At 50.4% G+C, this 24568-nt stretch overlaps 1 protein-coding gene across 7 annotated transcripts in view; it reads right to left on the bottom strand.

Annotated features, from left to right (window-relative positions):
• The window catches only part of MTA1 (metastasis associated 1), a 156626-nt gene extending 148706 nt beyond the window's left edge, over positions 1-7920 (bottom strand). For 2 of the 7 annotated variants that reach the window (XM_056545497.1, XM_056545501.1), the window contains exon 1: positions 7590-7917. In XM_056545497.1, the coding sequence (XP_056401472.1) occupies positions 7590-7617 (28 nt within the window). In that variant the 5' untranslated portion in view covers positions 7618-7917. Of the gene's footprint in view, positions 1-7219; positions 7344-7589 lie in introns of those variants that run through there. The other 5 variants (XM_056545498.1, XM_056545503.1, XM_056545504.1 and 2 more) reach the window with 4 other exon arrangements.
• Between the last annotated feature and the right edge of the window lie 16648 nt (positions 7921-24568).

Genomic DNA, 24568 nt, shown 5'->3' with positions numbered 1-24568 from the left:
AATGACACTTCTGTGAAATCCCACTGTCCACTCAGGAAGAACACTGATTGACAATCAATTTCACATGCTGTTGTGCAAATGGAACAGACAACAGGTGGAAATTATAGGCAATTAGCAATACACCCAATAAAGGAGTGGTTCTGCAGGTGGTGTCCACAGACCACTTAGTTCCTATGCTTCCTGGCTGATGTTTTGGTCACTTTTGAATGCTGGCGGTGCCTTCACTCTAGTGGTAGCAGGAGACGGAGTCTACAACCCACACAAGTGGCTCAGGTAGTGCAGCTCATCCAGGATGGCACACAATGCGAGCTGTGCCAAGAAGGTTTGCTGTGTCTGTCAGCGTAGTGTCCAGAGAATTGAGGCGCTTACCAGGAGACAGGCCCATACATCAGGAGACGTGGAGGAGGCCGTAGGATGGCAACAACCCAGCAGCAGGACCACTACCTCCACCTCTGTGTAAGGAGGAGCACTGCCAGAGTCCTGCAAAATGACCTCCAGCAGGCCACAAATGTGCATGTGTCCACTCAAACGGTCAGAAACAGACTCCATGAGGGCGGTATAAGGGCCCAACTTCCAGCCCAACACCATGCAGGATGATTGCCATTTGCCAAGGAACACCAAGATTGGCAAAATCGTCAATGGCACCCTGTGCTCTTCGCAGGTAAAAGCAGGTTCACACTGACCATGTGACAGACGTGACAGTCTGGAGACGCCGCGGAGAATGTTCTGCTGACTGCAACTTCCTTCAGCATGACCGGTTTGGAGGTGGGTCAGTAATGGTGTGGGGTGGCATTTCTCTGGGTGGCCGCACAGCCCTCCATGTGCTTGCCAGAGGTAGCCTGACTGCCATTAGCTACCGAGATCCCCAGACCCCTTGCGAGACCATATGTTGGTGCGGTTGGCCCTGGGTTCTTCCTAATGGAAGACAGTGCTAGATCTCATGTGGCTGGAGTGTGTCAGCAGTTCCTGCAAGAGGAAGTCATTGATGCTATGGACTGGTCCGCCAGTTCCCCAAACCTGAATCCGAATGAGCACATCTGGGACATCATGTCTCAGATGCTTTAGTCAAGGTCTGGGAGGACATCCCTCAGGAGACCATCCTCCACCTCATCAGGAGCATGCCCAGGCGTTGTAGGGAGGTCATACGGGCACGTGGAGGCCACACACACTACTGAGCCTCATTGGGACTTGTTTTAAGGACATTACATAAAGTTGGATCAGCCTGTAGTGGGGTTTTCCACTGTGATTTTGAGTGTGACTCCATATCCAGACCTCCAGGGGTTGATAAATTTGATTTCCATTGATAATTTTTGGGCGATTTTGTTGTCAGCGAATTCAACTATGTAAAGACGAAAGTATTTCATACGATTAGTTCATTCATTCAGATCTAGGACGTGTTATCTTAGTGTTCACTTTATTTTTTTGAGCAGTGTATTTATATTAGGCTCCTATCTCTTCTTGAAGTTATAAAATTGAAAGATCTAAGAGCTAATCTATACTGCTCAAAAAAAAAAAAAAAAAAACAACACTACAGGCTGATCCAACTTTATGTAATATCCTTAAAACAAGTCAAAATGATGCTCAGTAGTGTGTGTGGCCTCCACGTGCCCGTATGACCCCCCTACAATGCCTGGGCATGCTCCTGATGAGGTGGAGGATGGTCTCCTGAGGGATGTCCTCCCAGACCTGGACTAAAGCATCCGCCAACTCCTGGACAGTCTGTAGTGCAACATGATGTCCCAGATGTGCTCAATCGGATTCAGGTCTGGGGAACGGGCGGCCAGTCCATAGAATCAATGCCTTCCTCTTGCAGGAACTGCTGACACACTCCAGCCACATGAGATCTAGCATTGTCTTGCATTAGGAGGAACCCAGGGCCAACCGCACCAGCATATGGTCTCACAAGGGTTCTGAGGATCTCATCTCAGTACCTAATGGCAGTCAGGCTACCTCTGGCAAGCACATGGAGGGCTGTGCGGACCCCCAAAGAAATGCCATCCCACACCATTACTGACCCACTACCAAACCGGTCATGCTGGAGGATGTTGCAGGCAGCAGAACGTTCTCCACGGAGTCTCAGTGTGAACCTGCTTTCATTGTGAAGAGCACAGGGCGCCAGTGGTGAATTCGCCAATTTTGTTGTTTTCTGGCAAATGCCAAACGTCCTGCACGGTGTTGGGCTGTAAGCACAACCCCCACCTGTGGACGTCGGGCCCTCATACCACTCTCATGGAGTCTGTTTCTGACCATTTCAGTGGACACATGCACATTTGTGGCCTGCTGGAGGTCATTTTGCAGAGCTCTGGCAGTGCTCCTCCTGCTCCTCCTTGCACAAAGGCAGAGGTAGTGGTCCTGTTGCTGGGTTGTTCCCCTCCTATGGTCTCCTGATGTACTGGCCTGTCTCCTGGTAGCGCCTCCATGCTCTTGACACTACGCTGACAGACACAGCAAACCTTCTTGCCACAGCTCGCATTGATGTGCCATACTGGATGAGCTGCACTACCTGAGCCTCTTGTGTGAGTTATAGACTCCGTCTTATGCTACCGCCAGAGTGTGGATGTTCACGCAGCAAAATTTCTGTGCAGAATCCTGCAGAAGAAGAATTCTGTGGAAAGGTCATCCAAATTTTGGTTTAAATGGGATTCAGCTGTCCCATTCACACATCAGAATTTTAACCGAATTCTTTAAAAATTTAGCAAATTGAGTGCTGGATCTTACTGAACTTTTTTTTCCCCTTCAAAAACAACTGGTGCCAGAAAGTTAAAACAGGTTTGTAAATTACATCTATGAAAAAAACCTTAATCCTTCCAGTACTTAGCTGCTGTATGCTTCATAGGAAGTTGTGTAGTTCTTTCCAGTCAGACCACAGTGCTCTCTGCTGACACCTCTGTCCAGAGCAGGAGAGGTTTGCTATGGGGATTTCCTCCTGCTCTGGACAGAGGTGTCAGCAGAGAGCACTGTGGTCAGACAGAAAATAAATTCAAAAAGAAAAGAACTTCCTCTGTAGTATACAGCAGCTGCTAAGTGCTGGAAGGATTAAGATTTTTAAATAGAAGTAGTTTACAAATCTGTATAACTTTCTGAAACCAGCTGCTATGGAAAAAAAAAATTGGTTTTCCACTGGAGTACGCTTTTAAGCGTTTGATCACCGGGGGGGGGGGGTCCAAGTGCTGGGACCCCCTGCAATCTCTGAATAGACCCTGCTCTCAGAGGAGCATGCTGTAGACGGCACATACTCCATTCTCTCTCTATGGGGGGGGGGGGGTGCCAAAAAAACGGAGTACTGTACTCCGGCATCTCCGGGACTGCCATAGCAGTTAGAGGTCATGCCAATTGTAGCACATGCTTCTCAGAGAGCAGGGTCCCATTCTGGAGATCAAAGGGGGTTCCAGCAATAGGCATCACCGCGATCAGACACTTATCTCCTATCCTGTACATAGGTGATTAAAGGAGAACTCCGGAATAGGAAAATCATCTTCCATACTGCCGGCAGTATAAAAAAAAATAATAAGTAGGTACATACCTTCCTTCGCTCCCCCAGTGCCTCCGGTAACCGGCTTTGGCCTCCGCCGCGATCCTCTTCCTGGTTATCGGTGGTCCGCGAGTCATACTGCACTCAGCCAATCACCAGCCGGCGATAGGCTGAACGGCAGTGTGAGAACACTTCAAGACACACAATTCTTCACTACATCGGCACCTGCTGCCGGGGCAGAAAATGTCCCACTGCTGCTCAGTATGCAGTATGACTCGCGGACCACCAGCAACCAGGAAGAGGATCACGGCAGAGACCAGAGCGGGTTACCGGAGGCGTGAAGGAAGGTATGTACCTGGTTTATTCTTTTTACTGCTGGCAGTATGGATGATAATTTTCCTATTCTGGATTTCTTTTTAAGTTGTGTTTTACTGGACCACCCCTTTAAAGTCAATGGGATCCGTAGGACCAGTTTCTGTCTATTGTGCAACAGACTATCCGACTCCGTAATTACTGTCAGAAATGGAGTCAAAACATGTGAACCATGCCTTATCTTCCCAAGAACAAAGGATGAGATTTGTCATCCTATATGCCTGATCCCACTTTCCGGGTCCCCACAGGATAAGGCGAGGGGTGTCTGACCGCTGGGATAAGTTGCTTTAGGGGACAATACTGTCAGTACAAAAGCGCATCTTACAGCTAAGACTAGGTTCACACGTCCGTTTGCATCAACCTGCTAAGGTAGTACCTGTTTGCATCCGACCCATTTCGGGGTCCGATAGGACCCCGAAATGGGTCGGATGCAAACTTGTATTACCGGGTCATGACGGATCCCATTCACTTGCATGGGGTCCATTGGTGACCCGGGAATTTTACGGAGGAAAAAATAAAAATAAAAAACTTCCGTCCTTCTGACCCCATTGCCTACGAAACTGAATAGCGGAGTCCGTCGCAGCAAAGTGAACGAGGCCTAAGGAGATCTATCTAGGTCACGAAAAAAAAAAAAACAATGTAACATTAGAACTGTTACACAAACCACTTCAGAAGTCTTTACACGAGTTCACATTGGGAAAGGAAACTTTCATTCAACTCTGTGTAGCCATAAGTGATTGGGGTTACAACTAAAGCAACTTGACAACAAACAGGTTACAGGACTCCAAAAAAGTTGGGGCAATGTGACCGACTATAAGACATTTGCGAGTTAAACCGATTGCAGACAGGTCGCAGCAGCACAAAACTTTCAATAAAACCCTTCTCTACCATCAAAAAGCTCAGCAAATTTTTTTTTTTTTTTTTTTTTTTAAAGACAGCTGTGCCGCAACGCCTCTACGTCGACAATCACTAGATGCCGTGTGGGCGATCTTCACATCACATGACCGACTCCCGCCATATAACCACATTCTGTACTACAAGATCCGCTCAATGGTGACCGTACCGTTTTCCTTCCCATTAAAAGGTGGAAAGCAATTTTTTTTTTTAATGAATCAACTGGCTCCAGAAAGTTAAACAGATTTGTAAATTACTTCTATTAAAAAATCTTAATCCTTTCAGTACTTATCAGCTGCTGTATGATCCATAGGAAGTTGTGTACTTTTCTGTCTGACCACAGTGCTCTCTGCTGACACCTCTGCCCATGTCAGAAACTGTCCAGAGCAGGAGCAAATCCCCATAGAAAACCTATCCTGCTCTGGACAGAACACCACAATTTCCTGTGGAGCATACAGCAGCTGATGAGTACTGGAAGGATTAAGATTTTTACGTAGAAGTAATTTACAAATCTGTAACTTTGTGGCACCAGTTGACTTAAATTTTTCACCAGCGGACCGCCTTAAGTTCAACCGTAAAACATTGTACCGTTAACTCATACTTTGGCATAAGCCGTACATAATACGGCCATTTTATGCGGGATTTGACAGGTAACAACACAGGAAAACTATATGCAGAGACATGAATCTGGAACGCAAAGAAAAACGACTAATACACTCCATAAAAAGGAAGAGAAAAAAATTAAAAAATATTAAAAACACGCCTGTATGCAGCCGGTGGTATACACACATACATACGTAACGCCGACACGTTTGCATCCCTATTAGGCCCCATTCACACCAAGTTATGCCCCTAGTGGGGGAGAATTTTAGAAACAGACAACCGCCATCACACTGCCGGAACAGCGCCGTAAAGCATTCAATACAAGACTTGCGGTCGGGTCATTTTGTGACTGTATGCGGCTTTTGGACGCAAATTTTCCAACCAAATACGGACAAGTTTGCGAAGATGGTCTAGAGCTCAGTTCACACTTGCGTTTACTCTCGGTCACAACCCGATGGCCATAGTACTGACCGTACCCTACAGATATTAATTGGGGGTCTAGGAGTTTCTGTTATTTTGTTTTGGCAACATAGCACCAGAACGCAACCATGTGGAACCCTTTGTGCCCTGGACAGTAAGCCCCCCCCCCTCATGTGTTCAACATACTGTAGTGCAAACACGAGCATTACACGCGTGTGCGACAACGGTCTATGGTTCTGTTCAGACTTACGTTTACATTGCGCACATGACAGAACCCTATTGATAATAATGGGGGGGTGTTAAAGACTGTCACGGTTTTGGTTTTCTGGTAAACTAGCGCCAGAACACAACCCTTATGGGGAACCCTTTGAGCCCCAGACAGTGAGGTTCTCGCATGTTCAACATGAACTTCATACAGAAGGAAACGTGTGTCCGCGTTACGTGTGTGTGAAAGCGGTCTGCGGCTCTGTTCACTTTTGCCTCTACCTACCTGACGCATGCCAATGGCCACCTGACAGAACCCTACTGGTATTAATAGGAGGGCATCTATGAGGTTTTTGTCTTTTTTTTTTGGCCAAATAGCGCCAGAACACAGCCAGGGAGAACCCTTTGTGCCCCAGTGAGGTTCCCCCCTTGGCACGAATACATTCTAGTTACCCTCATACAGACGCAAACAGGAGTCCACGTTGAGAACGGTCTACGGTTATGTTCCACACATACCTTTACATTGCGCACATGACAGAACCCTATTGATACTAATGGGGGGAGGGTTTGGAAACTTTTTGTCACGGTTTCAGTTTTCTGGTAAAACAGCGCCAGAACACATCCATAATGGAGGATCCCTTTTTTGCCCTAGACCGTGAGGTTCGCGCATGTTCAACATATTCTTCATACAGAAGGAAACACGAGTCCCCGTTACGTGTGATAAAGCGGTCTATGGCTCAGTTCACACTTGCGCTTACATTTCTGTCGCACACCAACGGTCACCTGATAGAACCCTACGGATATTAATAGGTGGGGGGAGTTGGGTCTTTTGGTTTCTGTCCCGTATTTTTGGTGGAATAGCCCCAAAACGCAACCATGAGGAACCCTTTGTGCCCCAGTGAGGTCCCCTTCGCCATGGCCCTCAAGTGTTTAAGTTACCCTCGTACAGACGCAAACACGAATCCGCGTTACCTGCGTGGGAACGGTCTACGGTTCTGTTCACCGTCATACTGGACAGATCCCTATTGATATTAATGGGATATTGGCGGGGGGGGGGGGGGGGGGTCATTGACTTTCTGTCATGAAATAGCGCAAAAGTGTAAACACAACCAAATGAATGAGGAAGCCTTTGTGCCCCATGGCACTGGTGTGTACCCCCTCATGCCACCATCTTGCAGTACTGGCCGCCTCTTCCTGCCTCCATTGTGTCACACTTTCCCCCCTCCCCCGCCATGTTGTCTGCAGCCTCTTTACCTTTCCCTCACCCCCCGATATTACCGCCCTCTCAGGAAGGGAAAAAAACCGCACAAGAACATTTCCCAATTTGCTGCCGTCTCCTCCCCCGCAGCGGTACCGCACGAGCTGTCAGACCAGACACAAAGGGGACGGAGCTGCGACATCTCTGCGCCAGTCCATCTCTAGGCCTCCGGCCCCAAGTGTATCCCGGGCACCGACCCCATGTATAAAAAAAACAGCACGTGACCAGGGAGAAGAGGTTCCGCAGCAGCCGTGCCTCCCTCAGCTCTGATCGCTTCCAGCAGGGGCAGCAGAGAATAGCGCGCCCTTCTCCTGCACGGCTCCCCGCAGGCCCGCGCTCACACAATGCGGCTTCCACAGCTCTTACCTCCGACCCTGTACATGTTCGCAGCCATATCTATCAGCAGGCGGCGGCAGGGAGGGAGCAGGAGGACTCCCCCCCACCACCACCCTCCGAGACGGGATAATCCAAGGCCGGGCTCCCCCTCTCCTCGCCTCCAGGCTTCGGCTCCAGAGCGGGATCAGTGCGATAAATAGTCAGAAATCCGCCTCCCTCTTCTCCAGGTGGGATCCAGGCGGCTTATTTTTTGGGGGGGAAAATGGAGGATCGATCAGCCGAGGAGGAGGAGGAGGGGGAGGGGAGAAGGATGCATTTAAAGGGGCAGTGCCTTCCCTCCTGATGGCAATGTGCTCGGAGGAAGAAGAGGAGAAGCAGCAACAGAGCAGGGGGAGGAGGAGGCCGAGAGGAAGCAGTCACTGACTACATATACTGCCACATACTGCCCGCCCTGCAGTGTATATACTGCCACATACTGCCCGCCCTGCAGTGTATATACAGCCACATACTGCCCGCCCTGCAGTGTATATACTGCCACATACTGCCCGCCCTGCAGTGTATATACTGCCACATACTGCCCGCCCTGCAGTGTATATACTGCCACATACTGCCCGCCCTGCAGTGTATATACTGCCACATACTGCCCGCCCTGCAGTGTATATAGTGCCACATACTGCCCGCCCTGCAATGTATATAGTGCCACATACTGCCCGCCCTGCAGTGTATATACTGCCACATACTGCCCGCCCTGCAGTGTATATACTGCCACATACTGCCCGCCCTGCAATGTATATACAGCCACATACTGCCCGCCCTGCAGTGTATATACAGCCACATACTGCCCGCCCTGCAATGTATATACAGCCACATACTGCCCGCCCTGCAGTGTATATACAGCCACATACTGCCCGCCCTGCAGTGTATATACTGCCACATACTGCCCGCCCTGCAGTGTATATACAGCCACATACTGCCCGCCCTGCAGTGTATATACTGCCACATACTGCCCGCCCTGCAGTGTATATACAGCCACATACTGCCCGCCCTGCAGTGTATATACTGCCACATACTGCCCGCCCTGCAGTGTATATACTGCCACATACTGCCCGCCCTGCAGTGTATATACTGCCACATACTGCCCGCCCTGCAGTGTATATACTGCCACATACTGCCCGCCCTGCAATGTATATAGTGCCACATACTGCCCGCCCTGCAATGTATATAGTGCCACATACTGCCCGCCCTGCAATGTATATAGTGCCACATACTGCCCGCCCTGCAGTGTATATACTGCCACATACTGCCCGCCCTGCAGTGTATATACTGCCACATACTGCCCGCCCTGCAATGTATATAGTGCCACATACTGCCCGCCCTGCAGTGTATATACTGCCACATACTGCCCGCCCTGCAGTGTATATACTGCCACATACTGCCCGCCCTGCAGTGTATATACTGCCACATACTGTCCGCCCTGCAATGTATATAGTGCCACATACTGCCCGCCCTGCAATGTATATAGTGCCACATACTGCCCGCCCTGCAGTGTATATACTGCCACATACTGCCCGCCCTGCAGTGTATATACAGCCACATACTGCCCGCCCTGCAGTGTATATAATGCCACATACTGCCCGCCCTGCAGTGTATATACTGCCACATACTGCCCGCCCTGCAGTGTATATACTGCCACATACTGCCCGCCCTGCAGTGTATATACTGCCACATACTGCCCGCCCTGCAGTGTATATAGTGCCACATACTGCCCGCCCTGCAGTGTATATACTGCCACATACTGCCCGCCCTGCAGTGTATATACTGCCACATACTGCCCGCCCTGCAATGTATATAGTGCCACATACTGCCCGCCCTGCAGTGTATATACTGCCACATACTGCCCGCCCTGCAGTGTATATACTGCCACATACTGCCCGCCCTGCAGTGTATATACAGCCACATACTGCCCGCCCTGCAGTGTATATACAGCCACATACTGCCCGCCCTGCAGTGTATATACTGCCACATACTGCCCGCCCTGCAGTGTATATACAGCCACATACTGCCCGCCCTGCAGTGTATATACTGCCACATACTGCCCGCCCTGCAGTGTATATATACTGCCACATACTGCCGGCCCTGCAATGTATATAGTGCCACATACTGCCCGCCCTGCAGTGTATATACTGCCACATACTGCCCGCCCTGCAGTGTATATACTGCCACATACTGCCCGCCCTGCAGTGTATATAGTGCCACATACTGCCCGCCCTGCAGTGTATATACTGCCACATACTGCCCGCCCTGCAGTGTATATACTGCCACATACTGCCCGCCCTGCAGTGTATATACTGCCACATACTGCCCGCCCTGCAGTGTATATACTGCCACATACTGCCCGCCCTGCAGTGTATATACTGCCACATACTGCCCGCCCTGCAGTGTATATACTGCCACATACTGCCCGCCCTGCAGTGTATATACTGCCCACCCTGCAGTGTATATACTGCCACATACTGCCCGCCCTGCAGTGTATATACTGCCACATACTGCCCACCCTGCAGTGTATATACTGCCACATACTGTCCGCCCTGCAGTGTATATACTGCCACATACTGCCCGCCCTGCAGTGTATATACTGCCACATACTGCCCGCCCTGCAGTGTATATACTGCCCACCCTGCAGTGTATATACTGCCACATACTGCCCGCCCTGCAGTGTATATACTGCCCACATACTGCCCGCCCTGCAGTGTATATACTGCCACATACTGCCCGCCCTGCAGTGTATATACTGCCACATACTGCCCGCCCTGCAGTGTATATACTGCCCACCCTGCAGTGTATATACTGCCACATACTGCCCGCCCTGCAGTGTATATACTGCCCACATACTGCCCGCCCTGCAGTGTATATACTGCCACATACTGCCCACCCTGCAGTGTATATACTGCCCACATACTGCCCGCCCTGCAGTGTATATACTGCCCACATACTGCCCGCCCTGCAGTGTATATACTGCCACATACTGCCCGCCCTGCAGTGTATATACTGCCCGCCCTGCAGTGTATATACTGCCCACATACTGCCCGCCCTGCAGTGTATATACTGCCACATACTGCCCGCCCTGCAGTGTATACAGTGCCCACATACTGCCCGCCCTGCAGTGTATACAGTGCCCACATACTGCCCGCCCTGCAGTGTATATACTGCCACATACTGCCCGCCCTGCAGAGTATATACTGCCACATACTGCCTGCCCTGCAGTGTATACAGTGCCCACATACTGCCCGCCCTGCAGTGTATATACTGCCCACATACTGCCCGCCCTGCAGAGTATATACTGCCACATACTGCCTGCCCTGCAGTGTATACAGTGCCCACATACTGCCCGCCCTGCAGTGTATACAGTGCCCACATACTGCCCGCCCTGCAGTGTATATACTGCCACATACTGCCTGCCCTGCAGTGTATACAGTGCCCACATACTGCCTGCCCTGCAGTGTATACAGTGCCCACATACTGCCGGCCCTGCAGTGTATACAGTGCCCACATACTGCCCGCCCTGCAGTGTATATACTGCCCACATACTGCCCGCCCTGCAGTGTATATACTGCCACATACTGCCTGCCCTGCAGTGTATACAGTGCCCACATACTGCCCGCCCTGCAGTGTATACAGTGCCCACATACTGCCCGCCCTGCAGTGTATACAGTGCCCACATACTGCCCGCCCTGCAGTGTATATACTGCCCACATACTGCCCGCCCTGCAGTGTATATACAGCCACATACTGCCCGCCCTGCAGTGTATATACTGCCACATACTGCCCGCCCTGCAGTGTATATACTGCCCACATACTGCCCGCCCTGCAGTGTATATACTGCCCACATACTGCCCGCCCTGCAGTGTATATACTGCCCGTCCAGCAGTGTATATACTGCCCACATACTGCCCGCCCTGCAGTGTATACACTGCCCACATACTGCCCGCCCTGCAGTGTATACAGTGCCCACATACTGCCCGCCCTGCAATGTATACAGTGCCCACATACTGCCCGCCCTGCAGTGTATACAGTGCCCACATACTGCCCGCCCTGCAGTGTATATACAGCCACATACTGCCCTCCCTGCAGTGTATATACTGCCCACATACTGCCCGCCCTGCAGTGTATATATTGCCCACATACTGCCCGCCCAGCAGTGTATATACTGCCCACATACTGCCCGCCCTGCAGTGTATATACTGCCCACATACTGCCCGCCCTGCAGTGTATATACTGCCCACATACTGCCCGCCCTGCAGTGTATACAGTGCCCACATACTGCCCGCCCTGCAGTGTATACAGTGCCCACATACTGCCCGCCCAGCAGTCTATACAGTACCCACATACTGCCCGCCCTGCAATGTATATACTGCCACATACTGCCCGCCCTGCAGTGTATATACTGCCCACATACTGCCCGCCCTGCAGTGTATACAGTGCCCACATACTGCCCGCCCTGCAGTGTATACAGTACCCACATACTGCCCGCCCTGCAATGTATATACTGCCACATACTGCCCGCCCTGCAGTGTATATACTGCCCACATACTGCCCGCCCTGGAATGTATATACTGCCCGCCCTGCAATGTATACAGTGCCCACATACTGCCCGCCCTGCAGTGTATATACTGCCCGTCCTGCAGTGTATATACTGCCCACCCTGCAATGTATACAGTGCCCACAAACTGCCCGCCCTGCAGTGTATATACTGCCCGCCCTGCAATGTATACAGTGCCCACATACTGCCCGCCCTGCAGTGTATACAGTGCCCACATACTGTCCGCCCTGCAGTGTATATACTGCCCGCCCTGCAGTGTATATACTGCCCACAAACTGCCCGCCCTGCAGTGTATATACTGCCACATACTGCCCGCCCAGCAGTGTATATACTTCCCACATACTGCCCGCCCTGCAGTGTATATACTGCTCGCCCTGCAGTGTATATACTGCCCACATACTGCCCGCCCTGCAGTGTATATACTGCCCACATACTGCCCGCCCTGCAGTGTATACAGTGCCTACATACTGCCCGCCCTGCAATGTATATATTGCCACATACTGCCCGCCCTGCAGTGTATATACTGCCCACATACTGCCCACCCTGCAATGTATATACTGCCTGCCCTGCAATGTATACAGTGCCCACATACTGCCCGCCCTGCAGTGTATATACTGCCCACATACTGCCCGCCCTGCAGTGTATATACAGCCACATACTGCCCGCCCTGCAGTGTATATACTGCCCGCCCTGCAGTGTATATACTGCCTGCCCTGCAATGTATACAGTGCCCACATACTGCCCGCCCTGCAGTGTATATACTGCCCACATACTGCCCGCCCTGCAATGTATATACTGCCCGCCCTGCAATGTATATACTGCCCACATACTGCCCGCCCTGCAGTGTATACAGTGCCCACATACTGCCCGCCCTGCAGTGTATATACTGCCACATACTGCCCGCCCTGCAGTGTATATACTGCCACATACTGCCCGCCCTGCAATGTATATACTGCCACATAGTGCCCACCAAGCAGTGTATATACTGCCACTTACTGCCCTCCCTGCAGTGTATATACTGCCACATACTGCCCGCCCTGCAGTGTATATACTGCTACATACTGCCCGCCCTGCAGTGTATATACTGCCCACATACTGCCAGCCCTGCAGTGTATATACTGCCCGCCCTGCAGTGTATATACTGCCGGCCCTGCAGTGTATATATTGCCCGCCCTGCAATGTATACAGTGCCCACATACTGCCCGCCCTGCAATGTATACAGTGCCCACATACTGCCCGCCCAGCAGTGTATACAGTGCCCACATACTGCCCGCCCTGCAGTGTATATACTGCCCGCCCTGCAGTGTATATACTGCCCACATACTGCCCGCCCTGCAGTGTATATACTGCCACATACTGCCCGCCATGCAATGTATACAGTGCCCACATACTGCCCGCCCTGCAATGTATAGTGTCCACATACTGCCCGCCCTGCAGTGTATATACTGCCACATACTGCCCGCCCTGCAATGTATACAGTGCCCACATACTGCCCGCCCTGCAATGTATAGTGTCCACATACTGCCCGCCCTGCAGTGTATACAGTGCCCACATACTGCCCGCCCAGCAGTGTATACAGTGCCCACATACTGCCCGCCCTGCAGTGTATACAGTGCCCACATACTGCCCACCCTGCAGTGTATATACTGCCACATACTGCCCGCCCAGCAATGTATATATACTGCCACATACTGCCCGCCCTGCTGTGTATATGCTGCCCGCCCTGCAATGTATATACTGCTCACATACTGCCCGCCCAACAATGTATATACTGCCACATACTGCCCGCCCTGCAGTGTATACAGTATATACTGCCCGCCCAGCAGTTTATATACTGCCACATACTGCCCGCCCAGCAGTGTATATACTGCCACATACTGCCCGCCCTGCAGTGTATATACTGCCCACATACTGCCCGCCCTGCAGTGTATACAGTGCCCACATACTGCCCGCCCTGCAGTGTATATACTGCCTGCCCTGCAGTGTATACAGTGCCCACATACTGCCCGCCCAGCAGTGTATATACTGCCCACATACTGCCCGCCCTGCAGTGTATATACTGCCACATACTGCCCGCCCAGCAATGTATGTACTGCCCGCCCAGCAATGTATATACTGCCCACATACTGCCCGCCCAACAATGTATATACTGCCACATACTGCCCGCCCTGCAGTGTATACAGTATATACTGCCCGCCCAGCAGTTTATATACTGCCACATACTGCCCGCCCAGCAGTGTATATACTGCCACATACTGCCCGCCCTGCAGTGTATATACTGCCCACATACTGCCCGCCCTGCAGTGTATATACTGCCCACATACTGCCCGCCCTGCAGTGTATATACTGCCACATACGGCCGCCCTGCAGTGTATATACTTCCCACATACTGCCCGCCCTGCAATGTATATACTGCCCGCCCTGCAATGTATATACTGGCTGCCCTGCAATGTATATACTGCCCACATACTGCCTGCCCAGCAATGTATTTACTGCCCGCCCTGCTGTGTATATACTGCCCGCCCAGCAATGTATATACTGCCCACATACTGCCCACCCAGCAGTGTATACAGTGCCAGGGAACACACTATATACAGGGTACACACTATATACAGGATACACACTATATACTTCCCACCCAGCAGTGTATACAGTGCCAGGGAACACACTATATACAGGGAACACACTATATACAGGGTACACACTATATACAGGATACACACTATATACTTCCCGCCCAGCAGTGTATACAGTGCCAGGGTACACACTATATACTGCCCGCCCAACCTCTCCATCTAATGCCTAAGGAGTACAGCACTCGAGTCTCTCCGACAGCTCCCATAGAGAATAAATGCAGCGGCAGCACGTATGTGGATTCCCCTCTGGATAGGGGATACATCATTTTAAATTGGAATACTCCTTTAGGCTATGTTCACATTAGTATTACGCAAATCCGTTCTGATATGTAACGGATCTGACACTGATGTTAACGGAAGTCAACAGTCCATTATATTAAAAGATGTTTGTTAAAATTAAATATCAAAAATGGGTCGCTAACAACCGTTATTATCCGTTATTTATCACCATTAATGTCCGCTATTATTTATTCATTTCCATTCAATTTTTCTGAGCATGCTCAGTAGCAATAACGGATATAAAGGGAGGCTAAGGGAGATTACTTCCGTCACCATTGACTGCAATACTAAATTACTAACGTACGGTAGAATTATAGCGAAACAAAATAATACTGCATGCCCAATGTTTTTTCTGTTAGAATAACTAATGAAAAGTGAGCACAGAAGAGATTCAACTTCTATAACGGAAATGAGTAACGGAAAGGCAAACACTGATGTGTACTCTGCCTTAAAGGGGTACTCCACCGGAGTACCCCTTTAAAGTATTACTATTATAAAAAATGTTGACATATTTCTCAAACTTTTAACACAAGTCAAAAGTTGTTATTATTGACAATAATGCTTAAATTATCACTGTTTTGCACAATAAAAAATACACAAATGTAAGTGTATACAAATGAAAACGTTTTTGATCCAATTTTATGTTCCAATTTTTAAAAAAAAAGCAACAATTTTGCAATCTTTTTTGGATTGTTTTTTTTCACAGCCTTCACTGTGTTGTGTAGCAGATATGTAAAATTTGAGTTTTTTTTTAATGTTTTTAGTTTCTTTTTAAGTCTTTTTTTTTTCCCCATAGAAGGCCTATGCTATTGTATGTTTTTTTGCAAGATAAGTTTTGTAATGAGTTTTATCATTGAGTTTTGTAATTCTGACATTATCTGTCTCTCTGTACGCGTAGATGTTCCAGCATAACTTCTAAATCGGGGGGGGGGGGGGGGGGGGGGGATTGTAATGATGATGAAGAGAACAGGAGGGGTGTTGAAGAGGTTGGTGGTGTAATGATAAGGAGGATTGGGGGTCTGGGAGAGCATAGTGTTGATAAGGAGGACCAGAAGGGGGGTCAGGGGTGTAGTGATTAGGAGTTTAATGTTGATGAGAAGGACTGGGGTGGTGTCAGCTGTGTAATGATGATGAAGTGCTTAAAGGAGTAGTCCAGTGGTGACCCAGTGGTGAACAACTTATCCCCTTTCCTAAGGATAGGGGATAAGTTGCAGATCGCGGGGGGTCCGACCGCTGAGGCCCCCTGCGATCTCCTGTACGGAGCCCCGACAGCCCGCGGGAAGGGGGCGTGTCGACCTCCACACGAAGCAGCGGCCGACACGCCCCCTCAATACAACTCTATGGCAGAGCTGAAGCGCTGCCTTCGGCAATCTCCGGCTATGCCATTGAGATGTACTGAGGGGGCGTGTCGGCCGCCGCTTCGTGCGGGGGTCGACACCCGCTCTCTGGCCGGAGAGCCTGGCCCCCGTACAGAGAGATCGCAGGGGGCCCCAGCGGTCGGATCCCCCGCGATCTCAAACTTATCCCCTATCCTTAGGATAGGGGATACGTTTTTCACCACTGGACTACCCCTTTAAGGTATATGGGGTGATGAGGAGACTGAGGATGGAGTGCATGGGGTGATGAGGAGACTGAGGATGGAGTGCATGGGGTGATGAGGAGACTGAGGATGGAGTGCATGGGGTGATGAGGAGACTGAGGATGGGGTGCGTGGGGTGTATGGGGTGATGAGGAGACTAAGGATGGAGTGTATGGGGTGATGAGGAGACTGAGGATGGGGTGTATGGGGTGATGAGGAGACTGAGGATGGAGTGCATGGGGTGTATGGGGTGATGAGGAGACTGAAGATGGGGTGATGAGGATACTGAGGATGGGGTGCATGGGGTGATGAGACTGAGGATGGAGTGCATGGGGTGATGAGGAGACTGAGGATGGAGTGCATGGGGTGAAGAGGAGACTGAGGATGGAGTGCATGGGGTGATGAGGAGACTGAGGATGGAGTGCATGGGGTGATGAGGAGACTGAGGATGGAGTGCATGGGGTGATGAGGAGACTGAGGATGGGGTGTGTGGGGTGTATGGGGTGATAAGGAGACTGAAGATGGAGTGCATGGGGTGTATGGGGTGATGAGGAGACTGAAGATGGAGTGCATGGGGTGATGAGGAGACTGAGGATGGAGTGCATGGGGTGTATGGGGTGATGAGGAGACTGAGGATGGGATGTATGGGGGTGATGAGGAGACTGAGGATGGGGTGCGTGGGGTGTATGGGGTGATGAGGAGACTGAGGATGGAGTGCATGGGGTGTATGGGGGTGAAGAGGAGACTGAGGATGGAGTGCATGGGGTGTATGGGGTGATGAGGAGACTGAGGATGGGGTGCGTGGGGTGTATGGGGTGATGAGGAGACTGAAGATGGGGTGATGAGGATACTGAGGATGGAGTGCATGGGGTGCATGGGGTGATGAGGAGACTGAGGATGGAGTGCATGGGGTGTATGGGGGTGATGAGGAGACTGAGGATGGAGTGCATGGGATGATGAGGAGACTGAGGATGGGGTGTATGGGGTGATGAGGAGACTGAGGATGGAGTGCATGTGGTGATGAGGAGACTGAGGATGGAGTGCGTGGGGTGTATGGGGTGATGAGGAGACTGAGGATGGAGTGCATGGGGTGATGAGGAGACTGAGAATGGGGTGCGTGGGGTGATGAGGAGACTGAGGATGGAGTGCATGGGGTGATGAGGAGACTGAGGATGGGGTGCGTGGGGTGATGAGGAGACTGAGGATGGAGTGCATGGGGTGTATGGGGGTGAAGAGGAGACTGAGGATGGAGTGCATGGGGTGATGAGGAGACTGAGGATGGAGTGCATGGGGTGATGAGGAGACTGAGGATGGAGTGCGTGGGGTGTATGGGGGTGATGAGGAGACTGAGGATGGAGTGCATGGGGTGATGAGGAGACTGAGGATGGGGTGCGTAGGGTGATGAGGAGACTGAGGATGGAGTGCATGGGGTGATGAGGAGACTAAGGATGGAGTGCATGGGGTGTATGGGGTGATGAGGAGACTGAGGATGGAGTGCATGGGGTGGGTGATGAGGAGACTGAGGATGGAGTGCATGGGGTGATGAGGATGGAGTGCATGGGGTGATGAGGATGGAGTGCATGGGGTGTATGGGGTGATGAGGAGACTGAGGATGGAGTGCATGGGGTGTATGGGGGTGATGAGGAGACTGAGGATGGAGTGCGTGGGGTGTATGGGGTGATGAGGATGGAGTGCGTGGGGTGTATGGGGTGATGAGGATGGAGTGCATGGGGTGATGAGGATGGAGTGCATGGGGTGATGAGGAGACTGAGGATGGAGTGCATGGGGTGATGAGGAGACTGAAGATGGAGTGCATGGGGTGATGAGGAGACTGAGGATGGGGTGATGAGGAGACTGAGGATGGAGTGCATGGGGTGATGAGGAGACTGAAGATGGAGTGCATGGGGTGATGAGGAGACTGAGGATGGAGTGCATGGGGTGATGAGGATGGAGTGCATGGGGTGTATGGGGTGATGAGGATGGAGTGCATGGGGTGTATGGGGTGATGAGGAGACTGAGGATGGAGTGCATGGGGTGATGAGGAGACTGAAGATGGGGTGTATGCGATGATGAAGAGACTGAGGATGGAGTGCATGGGGTGATGAGGAGACTGAGGATGGAGTGCATGGGGTGATGAGGAGACTGAGGATGGGGTGCATGGGGTGATGAGGAGACTGAGGATGGAGTGCATGGGGTGATGAGGAGACTGAGGATGGGGTGTATGGGGTGATGAGGATGGAGTGCATGGGGTGTATGGGGTGATGAGGATGGAGTGCATGGGGTGTATGGGGTGATGAGGAGAATGAGGATGGAGTGCATGGGGTGATGAGGAGACTGAAGATGAAGTGCATGGGGTGATGAGGAGACTGAGGATGGGGTGTATGCGATGATGAAGAGACTGAGGATGGAGTGCATGGGGTGATGAGGAGACTGAGGATGGAGTGCATGGGGTGATGAGGAGACTGAGGGTGGGGTGCGTGGGGTGTATGGGGTGATGAGGAGACTGAAGATGGGGTGTATGGGGTGATGAGGAGACTGAGGATGAGGTGTGTGGGGTGTATGGGGTGATGAGGAGACTGAGGATGGGGTGTATGGGGTGATGAGGAGACCGAGGATGGGTTGTATGGGGGGAAGAGACTGAAGATGGGGTGTATGGGGGTGATGAGACTGAGGATGGGGTGCATGGGGTGATGAGGAGACTGAGGATGGAGTGCATGGGGTGATGAGGAGACTGAGGATGGAGTGCATGGGGTGTATGGGGGTGATGAGGAGACTGAGGATGGAGTGCATGGGGTGTATGGGGGTGATGAGGAGACTGAGGATGGAGTGCATGGGGTGTATGGGGGTGATGAGGAGACTGAGGATGGAGTGCATGGGGTGATGAGGAGACTGAGGATGGGGTGTATGGGGGTGAAGAGGAGACTGAGGATGGAGTGCATGGGGTGATGAGGAGACTGAGGATGGGGTGCGTGGGGTGATGAGGAGACTGAGGATAGGGTGCGTGCGGTGTATGGGGTGATGAGGAGACTGAGGATGGGGTGCGTGGGGTGATGAGGAGACTGAGGATAGGGTGCGTGTGGTGTATGGGGGTGATGAGGAGATTGAGGATGGAGTGCATGGGGTGTATGGGGTGATGAGGAGACTGAGGATGGAGTGCATGGGGTGTATGGGGTGATGAGGAGACTGAGGATGGAGTGCATGGGGTGATGAGGAGACTGAGGATGGAGTGTACGGGGTAATGAGGAGACTGAGGATGGAGTGTACGGGGTGATGAGGAGACTGAGGATGGAGTGTACGGGGTGATGAGGAGACTGAGGATGGAGTGTACGGGGTGATGAGGAGACTGAGGATGGGGTACATGGGGTGATGAGACTGAGAATGATGTGTATGGGGGTGATGAGGAGACTGAGGATGGAGTGCGTGGGGTGTATGGGGGTGATGAGGAGACTGAGGATGGGGTGTATGGGGTGATGAGGATGGAGTGTATGGGGTGATGAGGAGACTGAGGATGGAGTGCATGGGGTGATGATGAGACTGAGGATGGAGTGCATGGGGTGATGAGGAGACTGAGGATGGAGTGCATGGGGTGTATGGGGTGATGAGGAGACTGAGGGTGGGGTGTATGGGGTGATGAGGAGACTGAAGATGGGGTGTGTGGGGTGTATGGGGTGATGAGGAGACCGAGGATGGGTTGTATGGGGTGATGAGACTGAAGATGGGGTGCGTGGGGTGTAATGAGACTGAGGATGGGGTGCGTGGGGTGTATGGGGGTGATGAGACTGAGGGTGGGGTGTATGGGGTGATGAGGAGACTGAGGATGGAGTGCGTGGGGTGATGAGGAGATCAAGGATGGAGTGTGTGGGGTGTATGGGGTGATGAGAAGACCGAGGATGGGTTGTGTGGGGTGTATGAGGTGATGAGACTGAGGATGGGGTTGCGTGGGGTGAATGGGGGTGATGAGGAGACTGAGGATGGGTTGTGTGGGGTGTATGGGGTGATGAGACTGAGGATGGGGTTGCGTGGGGTGAATGGGGGTGATGAGGAGACTGAGGATGGGTTGTGTGGGGTGTATGGGGTGATGAGACTGAGGATGGGGTGCGTGGGGTGTATGGGGGTGATGAGGAGACTGAGGATGGGGTGCGTGGGGTGTATGGGGGTGATGAGGAGACTGAGGATGGAGTGAGTGGTGTGTATGGGGTGATTCAGTGGTTGGTACAGTTTTTGGCAGTATTATATTCATGGAGTACAGTATTTGGCAGTATTATATTAATAGAGTATAGCGGTTGGCAGTATTATATTCAGGGGTACAGTATTTGGCAGTATTATATTCAGGGGTACAGTGGTTGGCAGTATTATATTCAGGGGTACAGTATTTGGCAGTACTATATTCAGGGGTACAGTGGTTGGCAGTATTATATTCAGGGTTCAGTGGTTGGCAGTATTATATTCATGGAGTACAGTGGTTGGCAGTATTATATTCAGGGGTACAGTATGTGGAAGTATTATATTCAGGGGTACATTGGTTGACAGTATTATATTCATTGGTACAGTATTTGGCAGTATTATATTCATGGAATACAGTGGTTGGCAGTATTATATTCATGGAGTACAGTGGTTGGCAGTATTATATTCAGGGTACAGTGGTTGGCAGTATTATATTCTGGGGTACAGTATTTGGCAGCATTATATTCAGGGGTACAGTGGTTGGCAGTATTATATTCTGGGGTACAGTATTTGGCAGCATTATATTCAGGGGTACAGTGGTTGGCAGTATTATATTCAGGGGTACAGTATTTGGCAGCATTATATTCAGGGGTACAGTGGTTGGCAGTATTATATTCATTGGTACAGTATTTGGCAGTATTATATTCATGGAGTACAGTGGTTGGCAGTATTATATTCAGGGTACAGTGGTTGGCAGTATTCTATTCATGGAGTACAGTATTTGGCAGTATTATATTCAGGGGTACAGTGGTTGGCAGTATTATATTCAAGGAGTACAGTGGTTGGCAGTATTATATTCAGGGGTACAGTATTTGGCAGTATTATATTCAGGGGTACAGTGGTTGGCAGTATTATATTCATTGGTACAGTATTTGGCAGTATTATATTCAGGGTACAGTGGTTGGCAGTATTATATTCATGGAGTACAGTATTTGGCAGTATTATATTCAGGGGTACGGTGGTTGGCAGTATTATATTCAAGGAGTACAGTGGTTGGCAGTATTATATTCAGGGGTACAGTATTTGGCAGTATTATATTCAGGGGTACAGTGGTTGGCAGTATTATATTCAGGGGTACAGTGGTTGGCAGTATTATATTCAAGGAGTACAGTGGTTGGCAGTATTATATTCAGGGGTACAGTGGTTGGCAGTATTATATTCAGGGGTACAGTGGTTGGCAGTATTATATTCAAGGAGTACAGTGGTTGGCAGTATTATATTCAGGGGTACAGTATTTGGCAGTATTATATTCAGGGGTACAGTGGTTGGCAGTATTCAGGGGGTACAGTGGTTGGCAGTATTATATTCAGGGGTACAGTATTTGGCAAGGTTATAATGATTATTGTCATCATACAGAGGATGAGGATCTACTGACAAATTAAGGAACCAATGATGTCCAGGTGTCAGACTCTGCAGAGAAGATGGAAGAAATCCTGGTGTCTGGACCAGATGAAGAAGAAAAGTAAAGACAACAGAGAAGACGTCACTCAGGTCAGTGATATCATTGTGTATTTTCCTAACTGTCCCATCAGAGCTGTAGTCACTGATATCATTGTGTAGGCTCCTGACTGTCCCATCATCTGTAGTCACTTCAGACATGATGGGAGTTGCAGCTTTCCAACATCTGGGGAGCTACTTGAACCAAGGTGATTGGTGGGGGTCCCATGAGTCAGACCCCCACCATAAAAATGGGCTGTTTATTTTAAAATGCCTGGGCCTATTTTTGGTCCCAGTCTGGCCCTGCCTGTAAGTCACTTCTATCACTAAGGAGCCAAGGAACCAGGGGGTGCCAAGGGGTGTCGTGCTAAGTCCAGGGGTGCGAATGTAAAGGGGAGCACTGCCCTCTGCCTCCCAGCTAGATACGGGTCAGGCTGACCTGGGGGAGTACTCACCGGGCCTGGGCCACACACTGAGAGGGACAGGGGCCACCTGGAGCCCACCTCAGGAGCCGTTCCATCCAACTGTGGTGGACAAGGCAAGTGGCGACACTACACGCGTGGGGTAAGTGGAGGCACTCCGGTGGGGTCTAGGTACATGAGGGGGCACAGTGCTGGGGGGGGGGGGGTCAGGCACATTTTTTGCACAGGGGCCCTCTGCTGTCTGTTATTGTTATATATTGCTATAGTAAAGTTAAACTCACTATGTGAATAAACAACATATTATTGCTGTCCACAGGAGCTTAGGGACAGTTCTCATTCATCCGTCGTCTCAAGTTGAACACTGGACATGGGAGATCACAGGGGCAGAGCTATAGAGGTAGCAGTCGCATCGGGGCCATGGTGCCTAAGGGGGCCCCAAAGCACATCTGCATCATTAAAGACCAGTAATATAATAGGCATATGGGGCCCTGTCGCAGATTTTGCATTGGGGTCCAGAAGCTACAAGCTACACCTCTGGGAGCGCATCCTGCTCCTTCTCTTCTTGGGTTTCCTTTGTCTTCTCTGGTTGCTGGGACATGCGGGCACCACCTAGTGACAGAAAAATGGAATTGCAGCATTGTCAATATGACTGTAACCTACATTGGCTGCTAAATGCATTTTTTGAGTGTATTGTCTGAATGAAAAGGTTTTGCTGATCTTAGTTGTACTTTAGTGACTTTTGTGTTGTTTAGATGACAACGTGACCTCCCTATATATATTTTCGGTCAGTAGCGAAACCTGAAGCTTCTGGCCTCTAATGCAGAATATGTTTAAAGGGGTAACATTTTGTTCCTAATGCTGGGTGCGGGCTGCAGCATCATCATGTTGAGGGGGCGTGATATAATGAGGGGCGTGGCCATGACATCACGACCCCGCACCCAGCATTTGGAACAAAATTTTGTTGACGCTGCGGCAGTTGAGTACCCCTTTAAAGGGGTATTCCGGTGGAAAACTTTTTTTTTTTTTTTTAAATCAACTGGTGCCAGAAAGTTAAACAGATTTGTGTTCCAAAAAGAAAATAATTTCCTCTGTAGTATTCAGCAGCTAATTAGTACTGGAAGGATTAAGATTTTTTAATAGAAGTAATTTACAAATCTGTTAAACTTTTTGGCACCAGTTGATAAAAAAAAAAAAAAAAAAAGTTTTCCACGAGAGTACCCCTTTAAGAGCCCCACCTACCATGAGCTATTTATAATACTAGAGTCTTCCAGTATGTGGCAGAGAGACCTGATAGGTACCAGGGTTCAGGTAAGACTACTATCTCTCCACATCTCTTTCTGCATCTACTTGCTCCAAATTTCCATCCATTGCCTAAACGGGCTCTACACTTTTAACGAAGTTTACATACATCAATAGTATATCTTATTGTACCTCATCAGGCTCATGTCTTCCTTTCTAAATTGATAATTCACTCTGCAAATAACTGCCTAAATACAGCTCCCTGAAACACAAGGTTACAGCTGCTTATAGAAGTCTATGAAGACAGGATGTAGGAGGATGGGGTTGCTGGAGAAAGACAGAAACAGACAGAGAGGTACAGAGAAATAGCAGGAGCTTGTAATAAGTTATATAGCTCATCCCGATGCTGGATTCACAGCTTACACTGCTCAGTACTGCTCTATAATGTCCTTTGTGCCGCTGTTTTCTGAGGGTCTGTGCTACAGATATATATTTGTGAGTGCAGTAAGTTCTTGTAGGAGAACCGCTGAATAACCGGGTGCAGGGTGTTCCAACCCAGGCAGGGTCCCCAAAATATACAAAAAATGCAGCAG

Source organism: Hyla sarda, chromosome 11 (assembly GCF_029499605.1).
Source record: "Hyla sarda isolate aHylSar1 chromosome 11, aHylSar1.hap1, whole genome shotgun sequence".
Classification (NCBI taxonomy): domain Eukaryota; kingdom Metazoa; phylum Chordata; class Amphibia; order Anura; family Hylidae; genus Hyla; species Hyla sarda.
The sequence above is the reverse complement of the archived record's forward strand: the minus strand, read 5'-3'. Positions and strand labels throughout refer to the sequence as shown.